The sequence below is a fragment of the Ammospiza nelsoni genome, chromosome 32, assembly GCF_027579445.1.
Source record: "Ammospiza nelsoni isolate bAmmNel1 chromosome 32, bAmmNel1.pri, whole genome shotgun sequence".
In the NCBI taxonomy this organism is placed as follows: Eukaryota; Metazoa; Chordata; class Aves; order Passeriformes; family Passerellidae; genus Ammospiza; species Ammospiza nelsoni.
The window spans coordinates 3,426,137-3,448,510 of NC_080664.1; the positions used below are offsets into that span (position 1 = coordinate 3,426,137).

At 38.4% G+C, this 22,374-nt stretch overlaps 1 protein-coding gene across 5 annotated transcripts; it reads left to right on the plus strand.

The window, feature by feature from the left end:
- The first annotated feature begins 326 nt into the window (after positions 1-326).
- Positions 327-22,374, plus strand: LOC132085753 (synaptonemal complex protein 1-like). Of its 5 annotated transcripts, XM_059491186.1 has the most exons (28): positions 327-435; positions 2,150-2,225; positions 2,388-2,434; positions 5,309-5,473; positions 5,866-5,933; positions 6,099-6,172; positions 7,489-7,547; positions 7,937-8,006; positions 8,574-8,647; positions 9,072-9,180; positions 9,704-9,798; positions 9,935-10,119; positions 10,559-10,626; positions 11,546-11,607; positions 12,650-12,753; positions 13,244-13,361; positions 13,617-13,687; positions 14,330-14,411; positions 15,260-15,322; positions 15,988-16,050; positions 16,903-17,019; positions 17,606-17,716; positions 18,380-18,472; positions 19,379-19,453; positions 19,714-19,773; positions 20,996-21,142; positions 21,455-21,541; positions 21,627-22,374. In XM_059491186.1, exons 1-28 carry the CDS (start codon positions 358-360, stop codon positions 21,768-21,770), a joined length of 2,565 nt encoding a protein of 854 aa, XP_059347169.1. In that variant the 5' UTR covers positions 327-357; the 3' UTR covers positions 21,771-22,374. The 5 variants fall into 5 exon arrangements, with proteins under 5 accessions (XP_059347169.1, XP_059347171.1, XP_059347170.1 ...); XM_059491188.1 differs by lacking the exon at positions 20,996-21,142; XM_059491187.1 differs by lacking the exon at positions 19,379-19,453.

The following is a 22,374-nucleotide window of genomic DNA, read 5'->3' on the forward strand; positions in this document are numbered from 1 at the left end:
CTTCCCCCACTGTACCCAGCGCTGTATTGCTCATACTTTACCATATTAAATAATAAATTGATTGCTGCTTGAATATTAGCCTAGTCAAGCTTCTTATTCATAACATTAATACAGCATAACTTTCTGACAAAACACATATAATATTCATTTTAATATTCGCGAAAAGCCAATCATAAAATACGCATTTTTGCCACAGGAGGACTGGGCTCTCCCAGTTATTCCCTGTGCAGGCGTGACCCCCCCCTTCCCCTCAGAGCTCTCCCGCGCTGAGGGGCCGCTGCCGCTTCCCGCCCTTCGCGCCCGCCCTCAGCGGCCGCCGGGAGCTGGGGCCGCCCCGCCCGCCCTTTTATCGGAGCCATGGAGAAGGAAAACCGCTTTAAATTGTTCATGCCGCCGCGTCTGAGCGCTGGGCAGGTGTCTGCGGGCAGATCCCAGGTAAGTGCTCGGCCGCGGGGCCGCTGAGGGCGGCCCATATCACACCTTCCCCCCCCCCTCCCCCGGCTGCCCCTTCGGGCTGTGCTGCTCTGGAGGCCGCGGCTGAGGAGGGGACGGGGGGAAAGCGCAGGGGCCCTTCTCCGGGGACACGGGGACAGTGCTGGGCCCGGGGAGTGCCCCGGCAGGGCCCCGAGCTGGAGCACACACACACCTGCCCCTTGCTCCCAAAGAGCCCCGGGCTGGAACACACACACACCTGCCCCTTGCCCCGGGCTGGAGCACACACACACCTGCCCCTGTATAGGCCGAGACGGCTCCTGTGCTGGACTCATTTCTGTGTGTATGCCTAGTGTGGCACATGCACAGACATCTTTGGTTTGAATTTCAAAGACCTTTGTTGTTGTTATCTATCAAAACTGAAGGGAATCATCTTCTCAAGCATCCGCTCTGTGTTGTAAGTCCGTGTTTGATGTGGGTAATTCAGCCCAAAGAGCGAGCAGGGCTCTATCGCTGGCCGGGGTCTGTGTACAAATCACCAACGGGATGGGATTGCTGAGGAACTGACTTGAGCTGTTTTATTTTCCAGCATCAGTCTCATTACATGGTTATGACAGTGGGAAGATGCCAGCAGCTCACATCCCAGGCAGCTGACCAAGAACTTAATGTTACAACTTACTTTAAAAGTTTTTTGACCAGTCACACAAATCAAAAGCACATTGACAGTAGTTCAGTCCAAGCACTATAAGCACACGTACCTTTGGTTAAAACAATGCTTGCTTATTTTGAATACAATACCTGCTTTTAAGCCTTAAAGCAAAATGCACATAGCTCCATTATTAACCTTAAAACTTCCTAATATCTGGCTAGATAAACTTTTCTGTAACTTAGGGAGTTATTCTAGCCAAACGTTAATACACAGACCATTGTTCTATTTGTCCTTACTTTTCTACTTTTTACATTATTTTTTCTGCTGACCTATCTCATGGCTACTGCTTGGCTCTAATCCCAGTTCTGCTGTCTCTGAGGCTGCCTTTTGCAGCTTTCTGAAACCCCTCTGATTTTATGGATTCCCACAGGCCCCACTCAGATGCTCGCACTGGCATTGGTGTCTTGGTCTCACTAGATCAGGTGTGCAGTGAAAATGTACTGGCCCCACACTGAGTTACGGGAATTCCACAAGTTATTTTTTCATGTCGAAGCTCCTAATGAAGTATTTTGAGATTAGGGATGAGATATTCTGACAGCAGATGAGTTAGCTGTTTACAGGATGAACTTCTGTGACTTCAAAACCTTGTAAAAGGGTATTCTCATGCTGACACATAATCAGATATGGTTTAGAAGTGCCCTTGGAAGTAAAGCAAAAAAGAAATATCAACTACTGGTCTTGAAAAAAGTAATTTGTCTCCCTGAGTCCTTTGCCATGCAGCAGTGCCCAGACAGGCAGAAGCTGCTGAGTTCCCTGCATTGAAAGCTCCCCTTTGGCCACAGTCTATAAATCAAACTGCAGGACACCAACCGTTTGATCAACCACTGGGAAGTAAGAAGTGAGTTCCAAAGCCATTACCAATACCTTGGGCTTTGAAAATTGTAGGCAGCTGTTTTATTAATGATAAATTCTATTTTCACATCATCTGTAGGGATTTTTTTCCCTTGGATTTTACAATTCATTTTTTACAAATCTACCCATAAGGAACTAATTTTTTAATTTGTGCAGGGTTTTAATAGATGTTCAGATGATGACTTTAAGCTGCCATTCGATGTGTGGAGCCGTGGCGAAATCACTGATTCAGGTACAACTGGAATGTTTGCCATGCACCTTCTTTAGATTTTTATATATTGTCAAGTTTTAATTTTCATGAGTAGTCTCACAGTTCCATATCTGTAACTGTTAAATACAGTTTCACTGTTACTTGTTTTAGAAATACATTGATCAAAATCTCTTCATGTTTCAGATACAATTTCACAGCAAGTGAAACTTTGCTCTGAAGTAGATGAAGAGGTGAGCTAAGTATCAACTCTGCCCATCTAATTAATTCCTTGGGGTCTTTTGAATTTGTTCCCAAACAGTGCCTAAAGCATTATTCCGTAGATATTTTAGGGCTAAAGGGAGTAGTCAAAAGGGAATAATGTTTTCTGTCTCCTGTTTAAAGCTTAATAACTTGGAGGAGATATTTGTGATTTAGTGAACATGCCTGGAAACAAATCTTTAAAAATTAGGGTGATTGCAATATTGTTGTTGTTTTTTTCTTTGTTTGAAGTGCCTGCGAAGTCTATGAGCTTTATTTAGAGTAAGATTTAAACACTTAAGTATCCTTGTGGAACTGGTTCTGAATATTCTGTTGAGGGGCAGAAGGGTTGAAGTCAGAGTATTCTTTGGAAAACTGAAGTAGATTATCCCAATTGCCTTGTCTGGCTTTATTTTATCTGTAAAACAATGAATTCAGTGGTTTCCTCAAGCACTGTATTCTTCTCACAGTGTCTTTGCCAGCACATCTCTGCTTTAGCACAATTCAGTACAGCTCATTTTTTTTGCAATACCTTCTGTACTTTGCAGCTACAAAACACTGTTTGCTACCACAAAATAAAACACATTTCTTGTGCTCTCTCTGCTGATTTTCGTATTCCTGACAACTTTTTAGACTCTTTTAATCCTAAGCTATTAAAGTGCCATCAGGACTGTAACAAAAGTGTATTGCAGCCAAAACAAGGATGGTGTTTGGGAGTGTTGTAAGTGAACCAAAGGGCCCTTAGGGCTTGTGTGTTGCTCTCCCTGCCTCGACCACTGGCCCAGCACTGCTTGTAGGGCACTTTCAAGGTGTTCTAAGGGCACAAGGGTGGTGCTTTTCCTTCCTGCTCTGTGTGTGAGCAGAGAACTGCTGGGACACTTGGATATTTATAAATCCCTGGGTCCAGATGGGGTCCATGCCAGGGTGATGAGGGAGCTGGCAGATGAGCTTGCCAGGCCTCTCTCCATCATTTATCAGGAGTTGTGGCTCACTGGTGGGGTTCCAGATGATTGAACACTGGCCAGTGTGACACCCATGTACAAAAAAGGTAGGAAGGAGGATCCTGGTAATTCCAGGCCAGTCAGCCTGGCCTCAGTAGCAGGTGAGATAATGGAGCAGTTCATACTGAGTGCTATCACGCAGCACTCACAGCATGGCCAGGCTATCAGACCCAGCCAGCAGGTGTTTACCAAGGGTGGGTCATCTCTGACCAAGCTGGGCTCCTTCTGTGAGCAGGTGACCGCCTGGTGCATGCAGGAAAGGCTGTGGGTGTTGTGTATCTGGGCTCCAGCAAGGCCTTTGGCACTGTGTCCCACAGCACACTCCTGGAGAAGCTGCAGCCACGGCTGGGACAGGAGCACTCTGTGCTGGGCTCAGAACTGGCTGCATGGCCGGCCAGAGAGTGATGGTGAATGGTGCTGCATCCAGCTGGCAGCCAGGCACCAGTGCTGTCCCTCAGGGCTGTACTGGGACCAGTTCTGTTTAATATTTTTACAGACGACATGGATGAGGGCATCGAGTCCTTCATCAGTAAATTTGCAGAGGACACTAAGCTGGGAGCTTGTGTTGATCTATTGGAAGGAAGGAGAGCTCTGCAGAAAGACTTAGATCAGTTGGATGGATGGGCAGAGTCCAGCAGCATGAAGTTTAATAAGTCCAAGTGCTGAGTTCCACATTTTGGCCACAAAAATCCCCTACAACGTTCCAACCTGGGGACAGTGTGGCTGGACAGTGCTCAGGCAGAAAGGGCCCTGGGGGTGCTGGTGAATATGAGCCAGCAGTGTGCCCTGGTGGCCAAGAAGGCCAAGGGCTCCTGGCCTGGATCAGGAATGATGTGGCAGCAGGAGCAGTGAGGTCATTCTGCCCCTGTACTCGGCACTGCTGAGGCTGCACCTTGAGTGCTGTGTCCAGTTCTGGGCCCTCAGTTTAGGAAGGACGTTGAGATGCTGGAGCACATCCAGAGGAGGGCAACAAGGCTGGTGAGGGGTTTGGAACACAAGCCCTGTGAGGAACGTCTGAAGGAGCTGGGCATGTTCAGCCTGGAGAAGAGGAGGCTTAGGGGTGACCTTATTGCTCTCTACAGCTTCCTGCAGGGAGGTTGGAGCCAGGTAGGGTCGGTCTCTTCCACAGGGCAGCACTGACAGAACCAGAGGACACAGTCTCAAGCTACATCAGGGAAGGGATAGGTTGGATATTAGGAAAAAGATTTTCACCAAAAGAATAATAAAGCGCTGGAATGCTCTTCCCAGGGAGGTGGTAGAATCACCATCTCTGGATGTGTTTAAAAAAAGACTGGACATGGCACTTGGTGCTGTAGTTGAGGTGTCAGGGCAGGTGTCGATGATCTGAGAGGTCTCTTCCAACCTCATTATTCTGTGATTCTGTGATTCTGTGTGTGTCCATGGCAATATCACAGGTACTCTTGGGCAAAGTCTCTGAAGCTGCTTTTACTTAACTCAGCAGTGTCTGTCAGAAGGAGAGGACAGAAGTGGTGGGAAGAACCTACTAGAAGGAATTTTGGCTTCACTGATAATTCTGGCAAAACTTTTATTGATTTTGGTGGACTGAAGTTATCCATGTCTTTAGGCCCATCTATTTGGTGATGTCTGAAGGGGGTTTGGGATATTTAATTGTATTTGTTTCTCCTGTGTGCTTTGTAATGCCTTTTGATACATACATAGAGGATGCACAAAGATTTAAACTTGGACTCCTGATCATATCTAAGCTTATATCACCATCTGTGGAAAAATATTACTCTTGTGATGTTTCTAGGAGAGAAATATGTTATCTACAACAATATTAATTAGATATTATATACTATAAATTGGATAGTATTTGAGATTAAATTGTGGAACCTGTTTTAATAGAATCCAGAAACAATGAATGAATTGTTCTCAAAACTCTACAAAGAGGCTGAGAAGATCAAGCAGTGGAAACTGACTGTGGAAACTGAACTAAACCAGAAAGAAAGAAAACTCCAAGAGAATAGAAAGATTATTGAAGCACAGAATAAAGCCATTCAAGAACTGCAGGCCAGTATTGTATAGTGTACATTGAATAGATGAAGTTCAGTGTTTCCTGATTCAGTATGACACTATTATTGATACAATTAAATATTAAAGACTGTTGCAGTTTGGTTTGTGCCTTGAGAAAGTGATTATTTTGAGAAGTTGCAGGCACCTGTCCTGTGTGAGTGTGTGTATGAAGAATATACCTGTAAGTGTCTCATTTGCTGGTAAATTATTGTTCATTAATTACTGCATCTTTCATGAAAAAGATGACTCAGCATGTAATACCAGATAAAACAGACTTCTGTCTACTGATGCCCTAAATGACTGTTTCATGAGGGATTTGAGAAATCAAAGTGCATTTCTAATACATTTTCCAATAACAGTCTTTTTGCATTTGTTCCCTATGAAATCAGTTTGAAAATGGAAAACTCCATTTGAAACTGGAAGATGAGATATGTGAAAATAAAGATCTCTTGAAAGAGTAAGTAATAGAACCAAGTATATATTTTTGTGGTGGAAATAATCCATTTTCACATGGGCAGTTTTATGTAGCTGTTAAATATTGAAGGTCATTTCCATTGTTACTCCTTAGGTGCACAAAGTACTGTGCACTCCTGTGCAAACATGATATTTTTCCCTCCTTTAGAGCTGCTGCTTCGAGGCATCTGTGTAATCTGCTCAAGGAAACCTACACTCGTTTCACAGAGAAGACCAGCAAATGTAAATGCTTTTTTAGTTTTTATTTATCAGAGTAAATGTGCTTCTAGCTTGCTCTGAATTCACAAACAGAAGCAAGAAGAAGAAATTTCTCGTGTTGTTCAGAGAAGTTCTCCAGTTGAGATCGACTGGATGTGGCTCTCAGAATGAGAAGTGAATTTTAAGTGGCTCACAAAATTGGAAGTGAAGCCCCAGGTCTAACAGACTTGTGGTTTGTAATGCTAAATGCAGAGGGCTTTTGAAGGCAGTGAAATTGTTTGCTGCAAGGTTGCCAGCCTGGGAGCTCTTTGGGTGCCCAAACAGTGCTCCAGGTTTGAGGCAGTGCCCACAGCCCCGACTGGCACTGGAGCCACTGCAGGGCAGGGCAGGGCTCCCCAAGGCTGCTCAGCCCATTGAAGCTTTGCAGTCCCAGCCACACTCTGGGAATATATTCAGACATAAGAAGTGACACTTCATGCCTGTTTTTAGGCAGTAGAATCTACTCTAAATTCCCAGCACTCTGGAACAAATTTCCAGAGCTGACATTTCCATGTTTTCAGCCATCACACATTTGTGGGGAAAAAAGGTCTTAACCCCAAGGTATAATGAGTAACTGGAATTCTTCTCATGAAACTGAACAAGCCAAGACAGTTGGATAACCTAATGAAGTTTAAATTCTTGAGGTTTTAAAACATGTTCTTGATTGGGAATTTTACTTTATATGCAATTTAGAATTTTACTAACTTGATCGTGGATACTTAAGAAGTGTCTGTGTCTTTTTTGTCTTAATTCTAGAAACACTAGAATAGTTGGAATACACTTAATTCTAGAAACACAGTGCATAGATGTACTGTTCTTTTTTGATACCTGTTTCTGTTACTGTTCTCTTTTTAATTGTTTTCTATCAATTACAAAAGGGAAAGAAAAGAAGGAAAATATGGACATGGAGTGTTGCAATTTTATGACAGATCTGTGGTTATAGATTGCAGTTTATAAATACTAACAGTTTTGATACATTATTATTCAACAGCATTAATACTATAATAATTAATATGGTCACATAAGCTGATCCAGAATTACACTTTTCACAGAAAAAAATATCTTGGGAAGGAAATTTAAAAGCTGAGCTTGCTCAATGTTTCAATGAAATACACATTTTCCCTAGATTCTAAATTTTTTTAGATTGTAACTTTTGGCACCATGTTTCATAATGACTTATTTAATAAGAAAGGAGCTGATAATTCCTTTTTTAATTCATTATGCTGATTAAGTATTATGACTTGGGCAGCTGGCATTCTTGTTCAAAAGAAAAACTTTCTCCTATGTTCTTGCTTTGATAGATGAACAGGAAAAGGAAGCAACAATACAATTGTATGAGGAACTTCACAGCAACGTAGAAGTAAGTGACCAAGCTTGATGAAAGGAATGTGAGTTATGTGAGCTGAGCTGAGTGCCATGTTTATGTTGGGATACTGTTTGTATCCATCATGTGTGGGTATCATGTCATGTGTGATGCAGGAAGTTGGGTTTTCAATCCCTTTTCAAGAATTATTTTTGTGTTACATCAAACACATTCAATGGAGAAAGTGCAGCAGTGTGTGGGATGTAGATCCCTATGATCTGGGTGATGTGTGCGTAGTGCTGGGTCACTGCCACAACTTCTGGCTTCTTTTTGGGCTCTGTTTCACCTCCCTGCTGGTTCCTCAGAGTGGCTGAGGTGGGCAGCAGCCCCTGGAGAAGTTCCAGGGTTTCCAATATTGAACTTCAAATATTAAATTTTGTTTTTAGAGAATGACAGTGGCATTTGAAGAGCTTTGTGTGCAAGCAGAGAACGACAGACTGGAAATGAGTTTCAAATGTGAGAATTCTGTTTATTGAGTTTATGCAGCTGGCTCAGTTTTGTACTTCATAGCTTGTGTTACACACGCAGTGTCAGGGCAGGCAGATGTGAAGTGCTGGAATGGTGAGCAGCTCACACTGAGACACTGGGACCCTTCTTTTATTCATGCTGCCTTTGGTCACTGCCTGGCCGCTTCTGTTGCTGTTCCACTGGGCCAAATCTGAAACTTTATTTTTCAAACAGTCACTCAAAATTGAAGTTTTGTCTGTGAAGTACAGTCTAGAGATCAATATTTATTTCACATAGTTTGTTTATTTAAATGAGAATCCACTAGTGTATAGCTACAGAAACTTTAGCTAAATGCTCTCTCTCTGTATGTATAGCCTGCTATGTTCTTGTTTCATTTTCACATGGTCTTTTCTGTTTGTATTTTGATTATAAAATCAAACATTGCCTCAACAATTACTCTTGGAAAACAAATGGTAGAGCTGTAGAATTCCAAGCAATCTTAAAGTGGAAGTTGTATTGAACTTGGAGTATATTTCAGCTAGAATGTTAACTATGGATGTTACTGTATCTCCAAAGTAAAAGAAGAAGCGGAAAAAGTGGACAAGTTTGAGAAAGAATGCAGACTGGAAGTCAGCCAAAAGGAAAAGCAGGTTTGCTTATTTTACCAGCTAATATGTAGAGCTTTATTTGTGCCTAAAGGTGCAATGCAAGAGCCAAGAAGTGTTTCTGGGTATTAGTAAAAAAGACAAAATAATGTCTGAAGCTGCTTTTAAGTCAAATTCTGCTAAGTTTAATGATGTTTCAGTACCTTTAGTCTACTGGAATTGATGGTTTGATTTTGAATTGGAGAACATTTTGTTTAGAGTAATGTGACTTGATCAATATTTGGCTAAGATTGTATCTAGCCAAATATTATCTATCTATCTATCTATCTATCTATCTATCTATCTATCTATCTATCTAATCTAACTTCAATGACAGCAAAATGTCTGCTTATCATAGCTGGGGTACAAATGAAAATTATTATCTGTCCCTTTTCCAGACTTCATGATGATATTTCCTGCATTTTTCTAGATTTCAGCTCTTACCATACAGAGAGATGAAAAAGATGATGTCATAAAAGACATCAAGGCTCAGCTGCAGACATCACAAAATAAGATTGCTGACTTAATGGAAGCAAAATGTAAGAGTTCTGCCTGCTGTATTTAAATGTAATTGTTTACAGAATTTCAATGTAGTTGTTTGTGATTGTTTATTTATTATATGTAATTGTTTATTAGAAGCATAGGAAACAGGGCCATGATAGTCTTATTCTGTTGCTGGTTGGCAGCAGAATTTTGGGGCCTTGAAGGCCTTATTTTTGTTTGGAACAGGAGCTGCTCATGTGGGAGCAGGACTGGCAGGGCAGTTTTTAGGGTGAGTCAAGCAGTGAGAGCTTTTGAAAATTGCAAGGGGAAAATATGTTGCTTCAGTTTTGCAAATTTAAAGTCAGGTAGATGTCACTGAGGAAACTTACTTTTCAGAACTTACTTTTCAATATTTTAAGCCATCTATATTCAAATTTTATCTATCATTTTATAGTAGATGATGTCAGTACCATTGGTCTTTGTTACATTCTTTAAATGTATGTAATTTTCCATTTTTAGCAGCATTTTTTAGTAAATATCCTTTTTTTAACAATATAAACTTTTTTTTTTTTTGTTTAGTACATAATGAAGAAATGTTAAAGGAATCCCAGGTCAGTAAAGAACATTTGAGGGTAGAGCTGGAAGAGGCTAAAATTTCATTGCAAAAGGCAGAGGTACCCCTTACTTATAGCTTTACAGTAGAAATAGACTGGATGATCATTTGCATAAATAATTATGGATACTTTAGACACGAAACAGCTGTAGCTGTTTGTTGGAAAACATGTTTAGAAATGATATCATGTCTTGAAGGTTGCTCAGAAGAACTTGGAAACTGAATTCCAGACTACAGTGAAAACATTAATTCAGGTCACTGGAGAAAAGGAAGAGCAGGAGGAAGAATGTAAAAAAATGAAGGCTTTGCTTGCAGCCCTGACAGAGGAGTTTGAGACTTCTGTTGCCAATTTGAAAAGCTTGCTGCAAGAAGAGCAAAATAGGTAAATTAATGAGTTGAAATTCTAAGAGTGATCTTACAGGTTGCAGTCTATAACAAAACCAAGAACAATTGGAAATGAAGCTGAAATTTGGAGGTTTTTTTCACACAGTGGTCTAAATGCAGAGAATTTATGTAATTTTTTTTTTGTTTGCGATAGTTGATACTGTATAAAAAGTAAATTTTGCCCCCTTCAACTTGCATAATTCTGTCTTTAAAAAATACAGATTTCTGTAGATATATATTTGTTTACTTTTATGTCTACTGTTCTGAGGTTGTAAAACTGTAATTTGATGTGTGTTGCAGGCAGATAAATTATCTGCCTGTTAAAAGTTAAATGTTCTTAAAGTGCTTGTGGTAAGACTTTGTCTTATTGTCCTGTAAGTTTCAAATGCAGTGCTTTGTACTCTACATTTGGTATTTTTCATTTACCATTTTCCTAGATTAAAGAAATCTGAAGATGATTCAAAGCTGCTTACCTTGGAGCTCCAGAATAAATCTGCTGAACTGGGTAAGGCTTGTAGAAAGGCAGAAAATGAGCTGGGCAGTAATAAAAATGTTTTCTGCTCTTTTCTGGAAATGGACTGTCTCTAGTAGTTGAAGAAATGATTTTACAGTACCTGTACCTGTCAGGAATGCCTGGATTTATTTTTACTCAGCTGATCCCTTTTCTTTGGGGGTCATTGGTACTGGCAGCAGCCAAAGGGCAGTGCTGTGCACAGCTCCAATAGTCAGACCATTCATGCATGAATTCCTCTGCAGGTCATTTTGGTTTGCAGCGCAGAGCAGCAGCACTGCAGGTGCCAGGAGTGACTTCTGCAGCAGAGATAAAACCCTCCCATGGAGGTTTCTGTGACCCTCCCCATGCTGGAAGTGGAATGATGCTGGCAGGGGTTCTCTTTAAATATCATCAATTTGATACCCTGTGGTTTCTAGGGATGTGCTCCTTAGTCCCCAGAGTAAGAGCTCTGCCTTGCTGTTGAGAACTTGTAAAAAATACCAGAATTGTGACTGTGCACACAGAAACCATCTGGAAGTTAGTAACAACTGGTTTCCTTTCTCATCATATCCATCTGATACCTTCAGCAGTTCAGATTTTTTCTGGAACAATGCAGGTGCATCAATACTTGGAGAATACTCCAGTCTTACAGTCCATGGTTTATTTGAAGCTATAATTGTGGAAAACATAATAGGCTCTAAATTTTATTTAGGATAAATATTTAGCTTCTCTTCAGATATAGATTTGCTAATGTCTGAATCATCTTTTCAAATCTACATTTAGATTAAGTCATAAATTAGCTTTTCATTTTCTTCACTTAATCCAACAAGTTTTGAGAACTGGGTATTGCAAAAGGGTAAATGTTTTATACTGCCTGCTAATAATGAAAAATTATTCCTGTTCCATTAATTTTACATTCCATGTGCTGTAGAAGAGATGACTAAAGTAAAATGTGATAAAGAAGTGCAACTTGAAGAGCTGTCAGAAACTCTGGTAAATGTTCATTTTATTAATCTCATGGCATTTGCTCTTCATATGAAATTCCTCTTGCTTAGTAAGTATCTTAAATGCCATAAATAAACACCATCTAGTCTACCTTAACATTTCTACTAAACTTTCTCACACACAATTTCAGTGTTTTCTTTTAAGAACTTCTTTATCGCCTCTGTTTTTCTTGTCTCCCATGTTTTTGGTTTTTCTTGTCTCTTGTGCTTTTAGTTTTCCTTCTCAAGGTTTTTGATTATTTCTTCTTTGTTCATGCCCACTCAAATGCCACTCCCTCTGGATATAAAGTTTTCCCATTATTTCTTCCTTCCAGGAAGGTAATTAGCTCTGGCCTCTGTGAACCCTTCTGTGCTGTGACACAGGCCCATTTTCTGTCACAGAAGTCAAAGCTATATGAAATACACTCTTAACAGAAGTTTATTTTCATTATGATTTTATATTTAGAAGCCTAACAAGAATCCATATCAACTCAAGTTAAGATAGTGTGAAATCAGGTGTGTCTGCTTGTTGTTATAATCTGTGCATTGAGTGTTCTGTACTGAGTTTCACTCATTTTCTAAAATGGGCAAATTGGAGGACTTTGATTGAAGAAGAATCTTGAGGCTACTGTAGAAAATATGCAGAGAGAGAAAAATGTGGAGAGAGAAATGAAAATGCTCTCCAAATGAGAGAGGTCTGAAGTAGGGCAATAGTAACATATTTTTAGAAATAGTGAAGTTGCACATCATGAACTTGTATACAAGTTTATACATAAGAAACAGCACCCAGAGCAGGGTCCCACCCTAATTTTGCAGCCCAGGTAATGAAACTCACAGCAGGGGACAGACATGAACAGCACTGGTGTCACAGTTCACTGTCTCACGCCACTTCCAGATCCCAGCAGAGATTGGAAAGATGCAATCTAGATAATCCATGGCATGGATGTTGTTTGGTTCTTCTGAAAGCCTTGTGCTCTTAGCTCATGTCTGATAACCTCCAGCAGTTGGAGTTTGCACATGGATACTCAAAACTCTTCCTTTTCATTTTGCAGAAAGAATTCCATGGTTTGAAAGCACAGCTGACAAGTACAGCTGAGAAGGAACAAGATTATTTAAAGCAGCTTGTGACTCTGAAAACAGATCTTGAACAAGAGGCGTATGACCATTTTGAAAATAGAATATTTCATTAGTTTTGGTGTAATATAGAAGTTGCTTTAATCCACAGTGAAATGAACTATGATTGTTTTCTAATGGAAGTTTTGAACCACATATATGACATTATTTATATACTTACATTTCTAAATTCACCTTTCTCTATTTATATGTATTCTATGGCATATGTAGTTGTTCCATATCTCTCTGACTTATTTAACAAGAAGAGGAAGTTTCTGAATTCATTGTTAATCTTGCTTTAAAATACATCATCTTCACTAACCATTATATTTATATAAAAGTTGACTCTGATTTTCTTTCCTTCTTCTGTCACCTTTTTACATCTCTCTGACTCTGCTGCAAAGCTTATATTTGTAGATAAAGGCCTAGACTTCTTTCAGCATGGAATGACACTTGATAATGGGTATGTTTAATTTAAAAGGAGATTTCAAAATGCATCTTCTTATTCCTCTTGGCCATTTGTTTTAAATTAGGTTAAAGAATGAACAGCTAACAGTGTATCTCAGTAAGCTTTCACTAGAGAAAGAACAAACAGCACAAGAGAAAAATGCTGTGGCTGCAGAACTCAAGAAACTGCAAGAACAACAAGAGGCAAGTTGTAAACTTCCAGCTTTCTTGAAAGGACAATACTCAGTTTGACAAATGACTCAGTTTTGCAAATTAGATGATGAGCTGCAACATGACTTGGGTCTGTAGAGTACCTGAGCTACTTTTTGTATTTGAATTGGAAAGGAAGTGTATTTACACTTGTGAACAAGGCAGGTCTGTGTGCTTTGGATGGCTTTGAATTTTTTAAGAAGTCACTTTGAATTTTATTTCTTTGCTGACACATGGGTCTTTATTTAGGATAGTAAGAAAAAAGAAGACAATACAAAGCAGTTAGTTGAAAATCTAGAAGAGGCAAATAGCCAGCTAAGGCAAGTAAAAGCAAATATTATTAACTGATATTGTTAAAGGAAGTAGACTCAAATAGTTAGTTGTGTTCAAATGCTGCTTTCTGGGATTTTTTGATTAATGTTTTTCTAGATTACATAGCTAAACAGAAACTATTCAGAATTGCTGTTGGCCAAGTAGAAATTTTCTCAGATTAGAAATACCAATTGCTGCAGATACAATGTTTGCTGTCATTTTGTATTCCATAGTAAGAGCTGTCTTGTTTTGCATTAGACATCTCAGGTGTGAAGGAAATTCAAATGGAAGTTGAAGGTTATGGATGAAATGTGACAAGGCAAAACTGGATCAGAGTTACTCTCTGTATCCCCAGTTCAATAGGCAGCTCCCATGTTTCACAGCTGCATTGCAATAGTCCAGGTCAGGATGTATTTTTCTGGGGTTCCTGGAACATCTTCTCCTACTTAAAAGAAGTATGGACAGTTCACATATTGACTTACTGGGCCTGTTGCTGCATTTCAAGAACATTTTCATTGAGCAGCTTATGAAGTTCCCATCAACATTAGCATCTCTTTTTAGAAAATAAAATATGGGTTTATTAGAAGTACTGAAAACAAGTTAAAGGCAATATGTAAATATATACTAATGTTTGTTAATTTGGTACTTAGAAATGAACTGGAGTCTTTGAAGGAGAAAATGGCAAAGACAGGTGAAGAGATGAAAAGTACACTGGATGAAAGAGAAGAAAATGTATGTCCTGTGTCATGAAAATATCTTACAGAACCTGCAGGGCAGCATTCAATGTAAAATCTTTGTTGGGATTTTTTCTGCAGAGCTCTGCCTGGGGGATGTGATCTCTGCCAGAGGTTTCTTCTTTCCCAGCTGCTGCCAGCTGTGCCCTTGTGTGTCCACATGTGAGCCCTGGTATTTCAAAAGACAAGCACAGTCACTGGGATGTTCACTCTTTGCTGGAAGTTTAATATTAAAGATTTGTTTGTTTTCAGGCAAACAGAGAACCTGTTTTTCTGTTTTTCATATACCCACTCAGTGATGGATGGGCTCTGGATTAGCTTTTTATATGTATTGTGAGTTTGAGCTTAAATAGATACAAACATTTTTACTTTCTTTCTATTGGTTCAAAGCAACCTGGGGTTTTTAGCATTAGAATGGATTTCAAAATTTCATTGTAAAAGCCTAATATTTACAATTTTAATTTCAGGTTAAGAGAACTGAAAATGAAATTTCAAGAAAGGAAAAGCCATTGAAGATTGTAGAAAATAATTGGGAAAATTCATTTTTTCATGGATGTAGGGAACTTCATACAAGTGCATTTTTTAAATTGTGAAAATGCTGGGGGTTTTTTTCTTCTTCTTTCTTAATTCCATAACCACTAAGGAACTGGTTCACTGCTGTTAATTAACATCTTGTGGTACTTTATGGCTAAAACTCTGATTATTCTAACATGTCAGCTGGTGTTTCAGTCCCATTGGAACAAACCAGACTGGTGCAAGGGCAGATTTGAGAACATTTACAGGAATTGCTCACATAGGGAGTCATTTGTTGAACTTACTAATTCACGTCTGAAATATCTCTTTCAGATGAATAATCTGAAGAAACAGGTGGAAAATAAAACCAAATGCATGGAAGAGTTGCAACAGGAGGTGTGTAGAGATTTTAAATGTCACAAATACATAAACACATTATACTTTGGATTGCCTTTTCAGCAGGTTTGTGTCTGCTGTGATGTCTTTAGATACACCTATGTAATTTAAAAATTCTCCTTTTTTATCCTAACCCTGAGCAAACTAGGGAGTCAGCTTTGGAATCACTTGATTTGTGTAATGAGCCTTAATTTGAAAAAAGCAATTACAAAAATAATATCTTTAATAAACTTCTACTCTTTTTCATTTAGTGCATAGTGTTATTTATGTACTTGTATGAGTATCTCAGTTATCACTAGTAGAAAAGAATTCTGCACTAGCACAAATTGTATAAACTTCAGTGTAAAAATAAATAACTTGTATTTTTGGTCATGACATCTTCACACCTTCTGTCAGCAGCATCTTAGTTTTAATTCCCATTCTGCTCCTCATTTGTTATTCCCTGCTGCTGCTCAGGAGGAGCCTTTCTTAAGGCCATGAAGAAACAGTAATTATCACAGAAATTAGCTGAACATTCATTTGTTTGAAGAATTGTTCTGGAACCTGAGCTGCACAGCAGAGAGTTATTTGCCTGATGAAAGCTGGAATTTCTTGATGCAGTTAAACCATGACATAATTCTATGAACTTATTAAGATAAAGTGCTTGTTTCGTTTTATTTCAACAGAATAAGGTGCTGAAAAAGAAAATTACTACAGAAAGCAAGAAAAGCAACACTTATGAAGGGAAGGTAGGTTTAAATAACATCATGTAGAAGATGAGGTGAGTGTTTTAAGTCCCAGTGTAAGTAATGATAATACTTGTTAAATACATTCTGAGCTGGTTTATGGATCTAGGATACAGACTTTGCAGGAATGAGCTCATAGTTTTTAGAAGATGGTTCCATTTTAATCATTCGGCACTGGCTATTGGACATTTAAGAGATGGATTCAAATTGCAATTATGATGCTTCTAATCTGTTCCTTACCTTTTTTTTCTTTTGTTGATAGTGGACTGAACAGGGTTCAGCAACCTCATTGTAACAGAAAAGCATTTAAAAGACATATATATACATATATATATATATATATTACTCTTTTTAGTGTGTTCTTTAAATGTGTTCTGCAGTGGCAATCCCTCTGATGGGAATATTGTGTCCAGCTTTGGGTACTGCACTTGAAGAAAAGTGGAGTTTTTTGAGGATATTCATATGATAAACTTAAAAGGAAAAACTGTAATCAAAATGCCCAGCTGGGAGGAAAATGTACCATAAAACCTGTGAAAATCTGATACAGATTTACAAGAGAGAAGAAACAAACATCTGTGTTTGTTTTTTCCTGAGGCATTCAAAGCATTTAGGGTGACTGCTTAGGGCAGTCTTCCCCATTGTGCTGTTGCCATTGTTCCTTTGAGTATTTTCTAACTCACTTCAGGCCAAAGTTCAACTCTTTATTAAAAAAAAACCCCTGAACTTTTAAATAGGAAACACTTCAATCATACCTGAAAAGTAACAGTGTTTGTGCTCAAAAATAAGAGGTAAGAAAAAATCATCAACATAGTAATTACTAAATAAATAACAGCAGCAATTCTGCATTCTCCAAAGGTGAATAAATTGCAGTTAGAGATGGAAAATATAAACAAGCAACATAAGGAAGAAGTTGACATCTATAAAAAAGACATAGAAACAAGAAAAGTAAATGAAAATAAACTTCGTGAAGAGGTGAGAGGTGTTAATTTTTACTGCAATTTATTTTTTTTTTAATTTAAAATGTTTTTATGAAGATTTATTGGCCAGAGTCCTTGCTCATATTTCAGTCTTATTAACATAAATGGAACTTGTTGTGAATCCCTGTGAACAAAGCTTTAGTACTGTTAGGTGCTTAGGTTGAAGTATTTGAATATGTCTTTGAAAATGAGAACTCAATTAAAAATTCTTTCTTTCAAGATATAGTTCAAAGAAATTCCACCCTTGGTGTAAAGTCAGCCCAGTTAAATTAGATTATAACTTCTCCCACATTAGTATTTTTCTGCCCACACATTTTTTGATGGCAATGCTAAGAAATGTTAGGGCAGAGTGCTTGAAATGGCCTTTTGGTTTGGAGTGAGCTTGCCTGCCATGGCTTTACCTTTGATCTTGCCCATGTAAACAATCTGCAGAAAAGATGAGGCATTTGAAAGGGATCTTAAAAGCAAATAAAGCCCAAGTGGGACTGCAAACTTTGTACCCACAGGGGGAAGAAGAAATTAAGATTTAAAAAAAAATATATTGTTATGTTGATGAATGAAATGCAATTTATTACTGACAGGTAGAAAAGATGAGGTTGCTTTGTGATGAAACTGCAATGATACAGAGAGAAACTGATGCCAGATGTCAGCACAAGATAACTGAGATGGTGGCACTGATGGAAAAGCACAAGGTCAGAGATTTTCCTGCTTCCTGTGGTTTGCAATGTGTGATACCATGTCAATACCATGTTTATAACTTGTGACACCACGTTAATGACCTTTCAAAAGCAGAAACAGGCCTGAGTCTGGGAAAAGGAAGCTGAACACATGCTGGACTTTGCATCATCTAAAATCAAATTCATTGAAGATTTTGAAAAGATTCCTATGGGCAGATAATTCCGGTCATCTAAACTTCTGGGATTTTTAGATTTTTTTTCAATTCAGGCTTCCTTTGATACCTGTGAATGCAATATTTTTCAGTATCAGTTTGGCCTCTTTCTCAGAGGTTACCTAGTGACTGTCAGCAGTTTAGCCTGACACATTTTAGTTTACCTTTCTATTCCTCATTTTGCAATATCTTTAGCAGATGCATTAATAAAGATGGCACAGCTGGCTCTTAGTGCTGAGCACATGTTGCTCCACAGAAATAAAGCACTCTCTGCCAGTCCACAAAATAATATTTGAATTGAGCATTTTCTGTTTTACAGTTTGTGCAGAAGCATCAACGAATCTTTTCTTTCTGAATCTTAAGAGCCTGGTTTGAAAAAATGATGTTTTAAGACTGGATAACTCCATAATTGTAACATTTAGTCACATGTTTTGAGTTTGTTGTTGGTTTGGTTTTTTTACCACAGAATGAATATGATAAATTGGTTGAAGAAAAAGATGCAGAGTTAAAAGTATACAAAATGAAACAGCAAAAGCAGATATCATCAGAAAGAGCACTGGTAAGGAGTACTTTGCAATGGTCAATAATTCAGTGAAGGGGCTGATGTCCTTGTGGAGTGGTTTTATACTGGCTAAGTGCCAGGCACACACAAAAAAACATTCACTCATTTTTCTCTGCTGTAGTTGAGCAGTGGAGGGGAAAGAAAAATTCAGAGACTGAGTTGAGATAAAGATTAGGAGAAAAACACTTTGAGGGTAAAGCAGATTCAAACTTAAATAGTATAAAAAAAATATTATTAATAGAATTAAAAGTGAGTAATGAGAATTAAAATAAACCTTTAAAACACTTTTTTTTCCCAATCCCTCCCTCTTGCCCACCCACAGCACAGAGAGACAAAAGATGTGATTTTCAGTCAGTGTGTGACTTCTAAAGATCTTTTTTCAGTTTGCTTCAAAAGTTTCTTTTCCTGCTGTGCTCTGGGGTCTTTCCCACCAGAGACAGTTCTCTGGGAACTTTTCCAGTGTGGTTTGAATTTTTACTAGTAGCAATCCCACCCAACCTGCTGCACCAGATCTTATTCTGGGCACTAAAAACTCAAAATGTTTCTAAAAAGAAATTGGAGTAGCAGTGTGTTTGTGTCTGCTCCTCCAGGTAGTGGGTCATGTTCTGACTCCCCACTTTGAATAGGAAACTTTTGTTTTAAATATTTAGATTGTGCCCTCTCACCCCTGTTCTCCCAAGGGTTTTAAGGTATTACCTTGAACACTTCTGATCAAGTACCTGTTTCTAACAGTGCTTCAGTCTTTTTTAAACAAGCTAAAGCAAAGCTTCAAGTATAGGGCTGAAAAGCAAATAGAATTATCTTGTGTACCTAATGAGTGTCCCTGTTAATTAGTCCCTGTCTCACTTGGGACTGTTCTGGGCTGTGCATAGTTAACCCTGTCCTGTATTTAATGGTTTGTAGGAAAATGAGCTGTCATGTTTGAAAAAGGAACTGTCCTCCCTTAAGGAACAACTGAAAGCAGAAATGGAAGAAAAGGTGGAGTTTTTTATTCCCTGAGCAGTGGGCGTGAGAGGTGTGGCCTGGGCTTGTGCTGTGGGAAGAGCTGGATTAGAAATGAAACTGAACAGAAAAATAGTGACTTTGGAATGCTGGGGTTGTGCTAAATCTGGTCATATTTTTGTGTGAACTTTGTAGCAGTCTGTGATTATAGACTGTGCTCTGTCATTACACCAAGAACATTTTTAACAACTGAAATCAAATAAATATTTCCTTGCTGTCACATAACTCTTTTGTAGGAGAATTTCGTAAAAGAGCACTCTGGCAGTATGATTCCTGAAAGTGAAAAGAAACACAAGGTAACTTGAACTTTTTAATTGCTTTTAGAATTTGGGAGTGTTTATATGTGTAGAATCAATTGAAATGCCATGACAATGACATGTTTATTTGCATTCAACAAAAGACATTGGAATGCTTTTGACTTCAAACTTTTTAAATTATAGAAAATACAGACTTATGTTCCTGGTACTCCTAAACCTTGTTTAGATCTATACAGTGAATCTATTCATGTAAAAAATAGAAAGTCTCCAAATTATATTCCTAAAATTAAAAAGATAAAAGTAAAAATAAAAAATGTGTTCTTCTGAACAGGAAGCCCCTTGGGCAGTCCAACATTGAAGTTTTGTAACTCCTAACAGTGAATTTTTCTGGTTGCATTTTTCTACCTGTATTTCTTACTTCTCTGTAGATGATTTTTTTTTTTCCCCTGGGATAAGAAGGGATTTTAAAGGGTCACACCATTCCATGGAGATATTAGAGAGCAGTTTCTGGAAGGGCTCCCAGTGTGTAATTTTTCTTGCTCAGTTGTTGATTTTTTTATTCTCTACAATTGTTTTACTTATATTAAAAGTGTCCATTTGTAAAGGCACTTTTCCTCTATGGAAGAGAAAAAAGCTGATATAGCTGTAAAAATGGTCAAAGTATCAAAGTAGTCCTGACTGCAGAACTCACCCTTCTTCCTGTCAGGAGTTCACTTGTGGTTTTCATATTGGAACAATGGAATCCAGCAGCATTTTGATGTTATCTGTCAAAAAAAGGGTTGCACTGGACCATTCAATGCTTCTCAGTTTAACTTCTAATGAAAAAACTATTTTAAGTAACACCAATCTTGATATAGCTATCAGTCTTTCTCTGGAAGCCTTTTCCTGCAGTTTTGTTTGTTCCCATTTTCTTTGATGTTTGATAGAGTCCAATGGAGTGGCTACAGTTCAGAATAACCTAAATTTCTGCAGATAAGCATGGGGAACTTAAATACAATGTGCCATGAAACTCAGCTCTTCCATAGCTTCCCCTTCATTCTCCTCATTTGGCAACAAAAATAGTATAAAAAATGATATTTATACCCCACCCCACTTTGTTTGGATCTTTGCTCCATGTTTGGATGGAAAGATCAGAGTTCCACCATTTCTCTCAGGTGAATTCTTGGACACTCAGACTGTAAACTGGGTCCTGAGTTTGGCTTTAGATTCCATACTTACCCCATAAAATATAATCTAAAAAGAGAAACATTTTCTTTCCCAGACATATGTTATAAAGACTCCTCCAAGGGATAAAATGCAGAGTGGAAGAAGCACAAACCTGCCTGCAGAGCAGAGCAGCAGGAAAAAGCAGAAAGTGCTTGTGCAGCTGGACACTCAGTCAGACAGCTCTGAGCACACTGACCTCCTGGTAAGAGCCAGAGAACAAATCATGTGCTGAGCAGCTCTTTGTGCTCACTGCTGGGGCTGAGAATGGAAATAAAGAGTTTGGGCTTCCACATTCAAGCCAATATTTATGTGTATATTTTTAATTTATTGGTTCTTTCTGGAATTGTAGCTGTATGTACATAATTAACATTCTTTTTATGGAACTGTTAAGCCTCATAATGACATCTTAACTTTTTTTTTCATAGTTTAATATCCTTAGGGGGAAAGAAAAAGTATTTTTAATATAGTGTGACTAAGTAACTTTCAATTTAACTTTTAACTTTTAATTTAATAGAGCATAGTCTCGGAAGAAGAAATGTTTAAAAATTTGTACAAAGATTATCCACAAGCTTCACAACTACATTCCACAGCACCAAAAAAGGTATGTTAGCCTTTCCTAAGATTAAACCAAGCAGTTAATCAGATTGTTAACAGAAACTAAAGGATGGCTTTATTTTCCTTCCTAGAGCCCAGCTCCATGCAGTGTGCAATCTCCAGGCTCTGCTCTGAAACTCAAAACCATGAGGAGAATGCGCGAGGCAGGCTGGACTGCCCTCTCCAAAATGGACAGGAAAAGGAAAATTAAAGATGCTGTAAAGCTCTTTGCTTAAAATGCAGAAATATCCAGTGCCCTGGCATTTCTTGCAGGGCTGTTTTTCTCTCAGAGTTAGTGATTTGTTGCATTTTTCTGTCATACTCAGTGTGTTTAATACTATGTTCATTCCTTTACACAAATAAACTTTAGAGATCCATAACTGCAACCCCTGCAGAGCATTTTGCACCTTTCCTCCCTTGTGCTTCAAAATGTTGGGAAAAAAATTGGCCAGTTTTAAATTTGGAAATAAATAGAACTACATAGAAAGTTGTTTCAAAGGTGTTTCTAGCATTAGAAATTCTAGTTTTAAATAACTTCTGTTCTTTTACATTTACTCTGTTTCTCTTAACACATAAATACTTAGTGGAGAAAATGTAGCTGTTAAATGAATGTTCTTTTACTGAAGTCCACTTGCTTTTTCCTGCATTTTAATGGCTGTTAGACCGGTCTTTTAGATTTTTTTATTTTCAGTATGTTAAAATGGTTTTGAAACTTCTACAATTTCAGTAGAATTACTTGTATTTAAAAAGATTTCAGCTTCATAAGGAGTAAAATATGCATGTTATAAGATTGTGAAGACAATGTTAAGATGCCATTAAATTGTTTATCTGAAATATAAA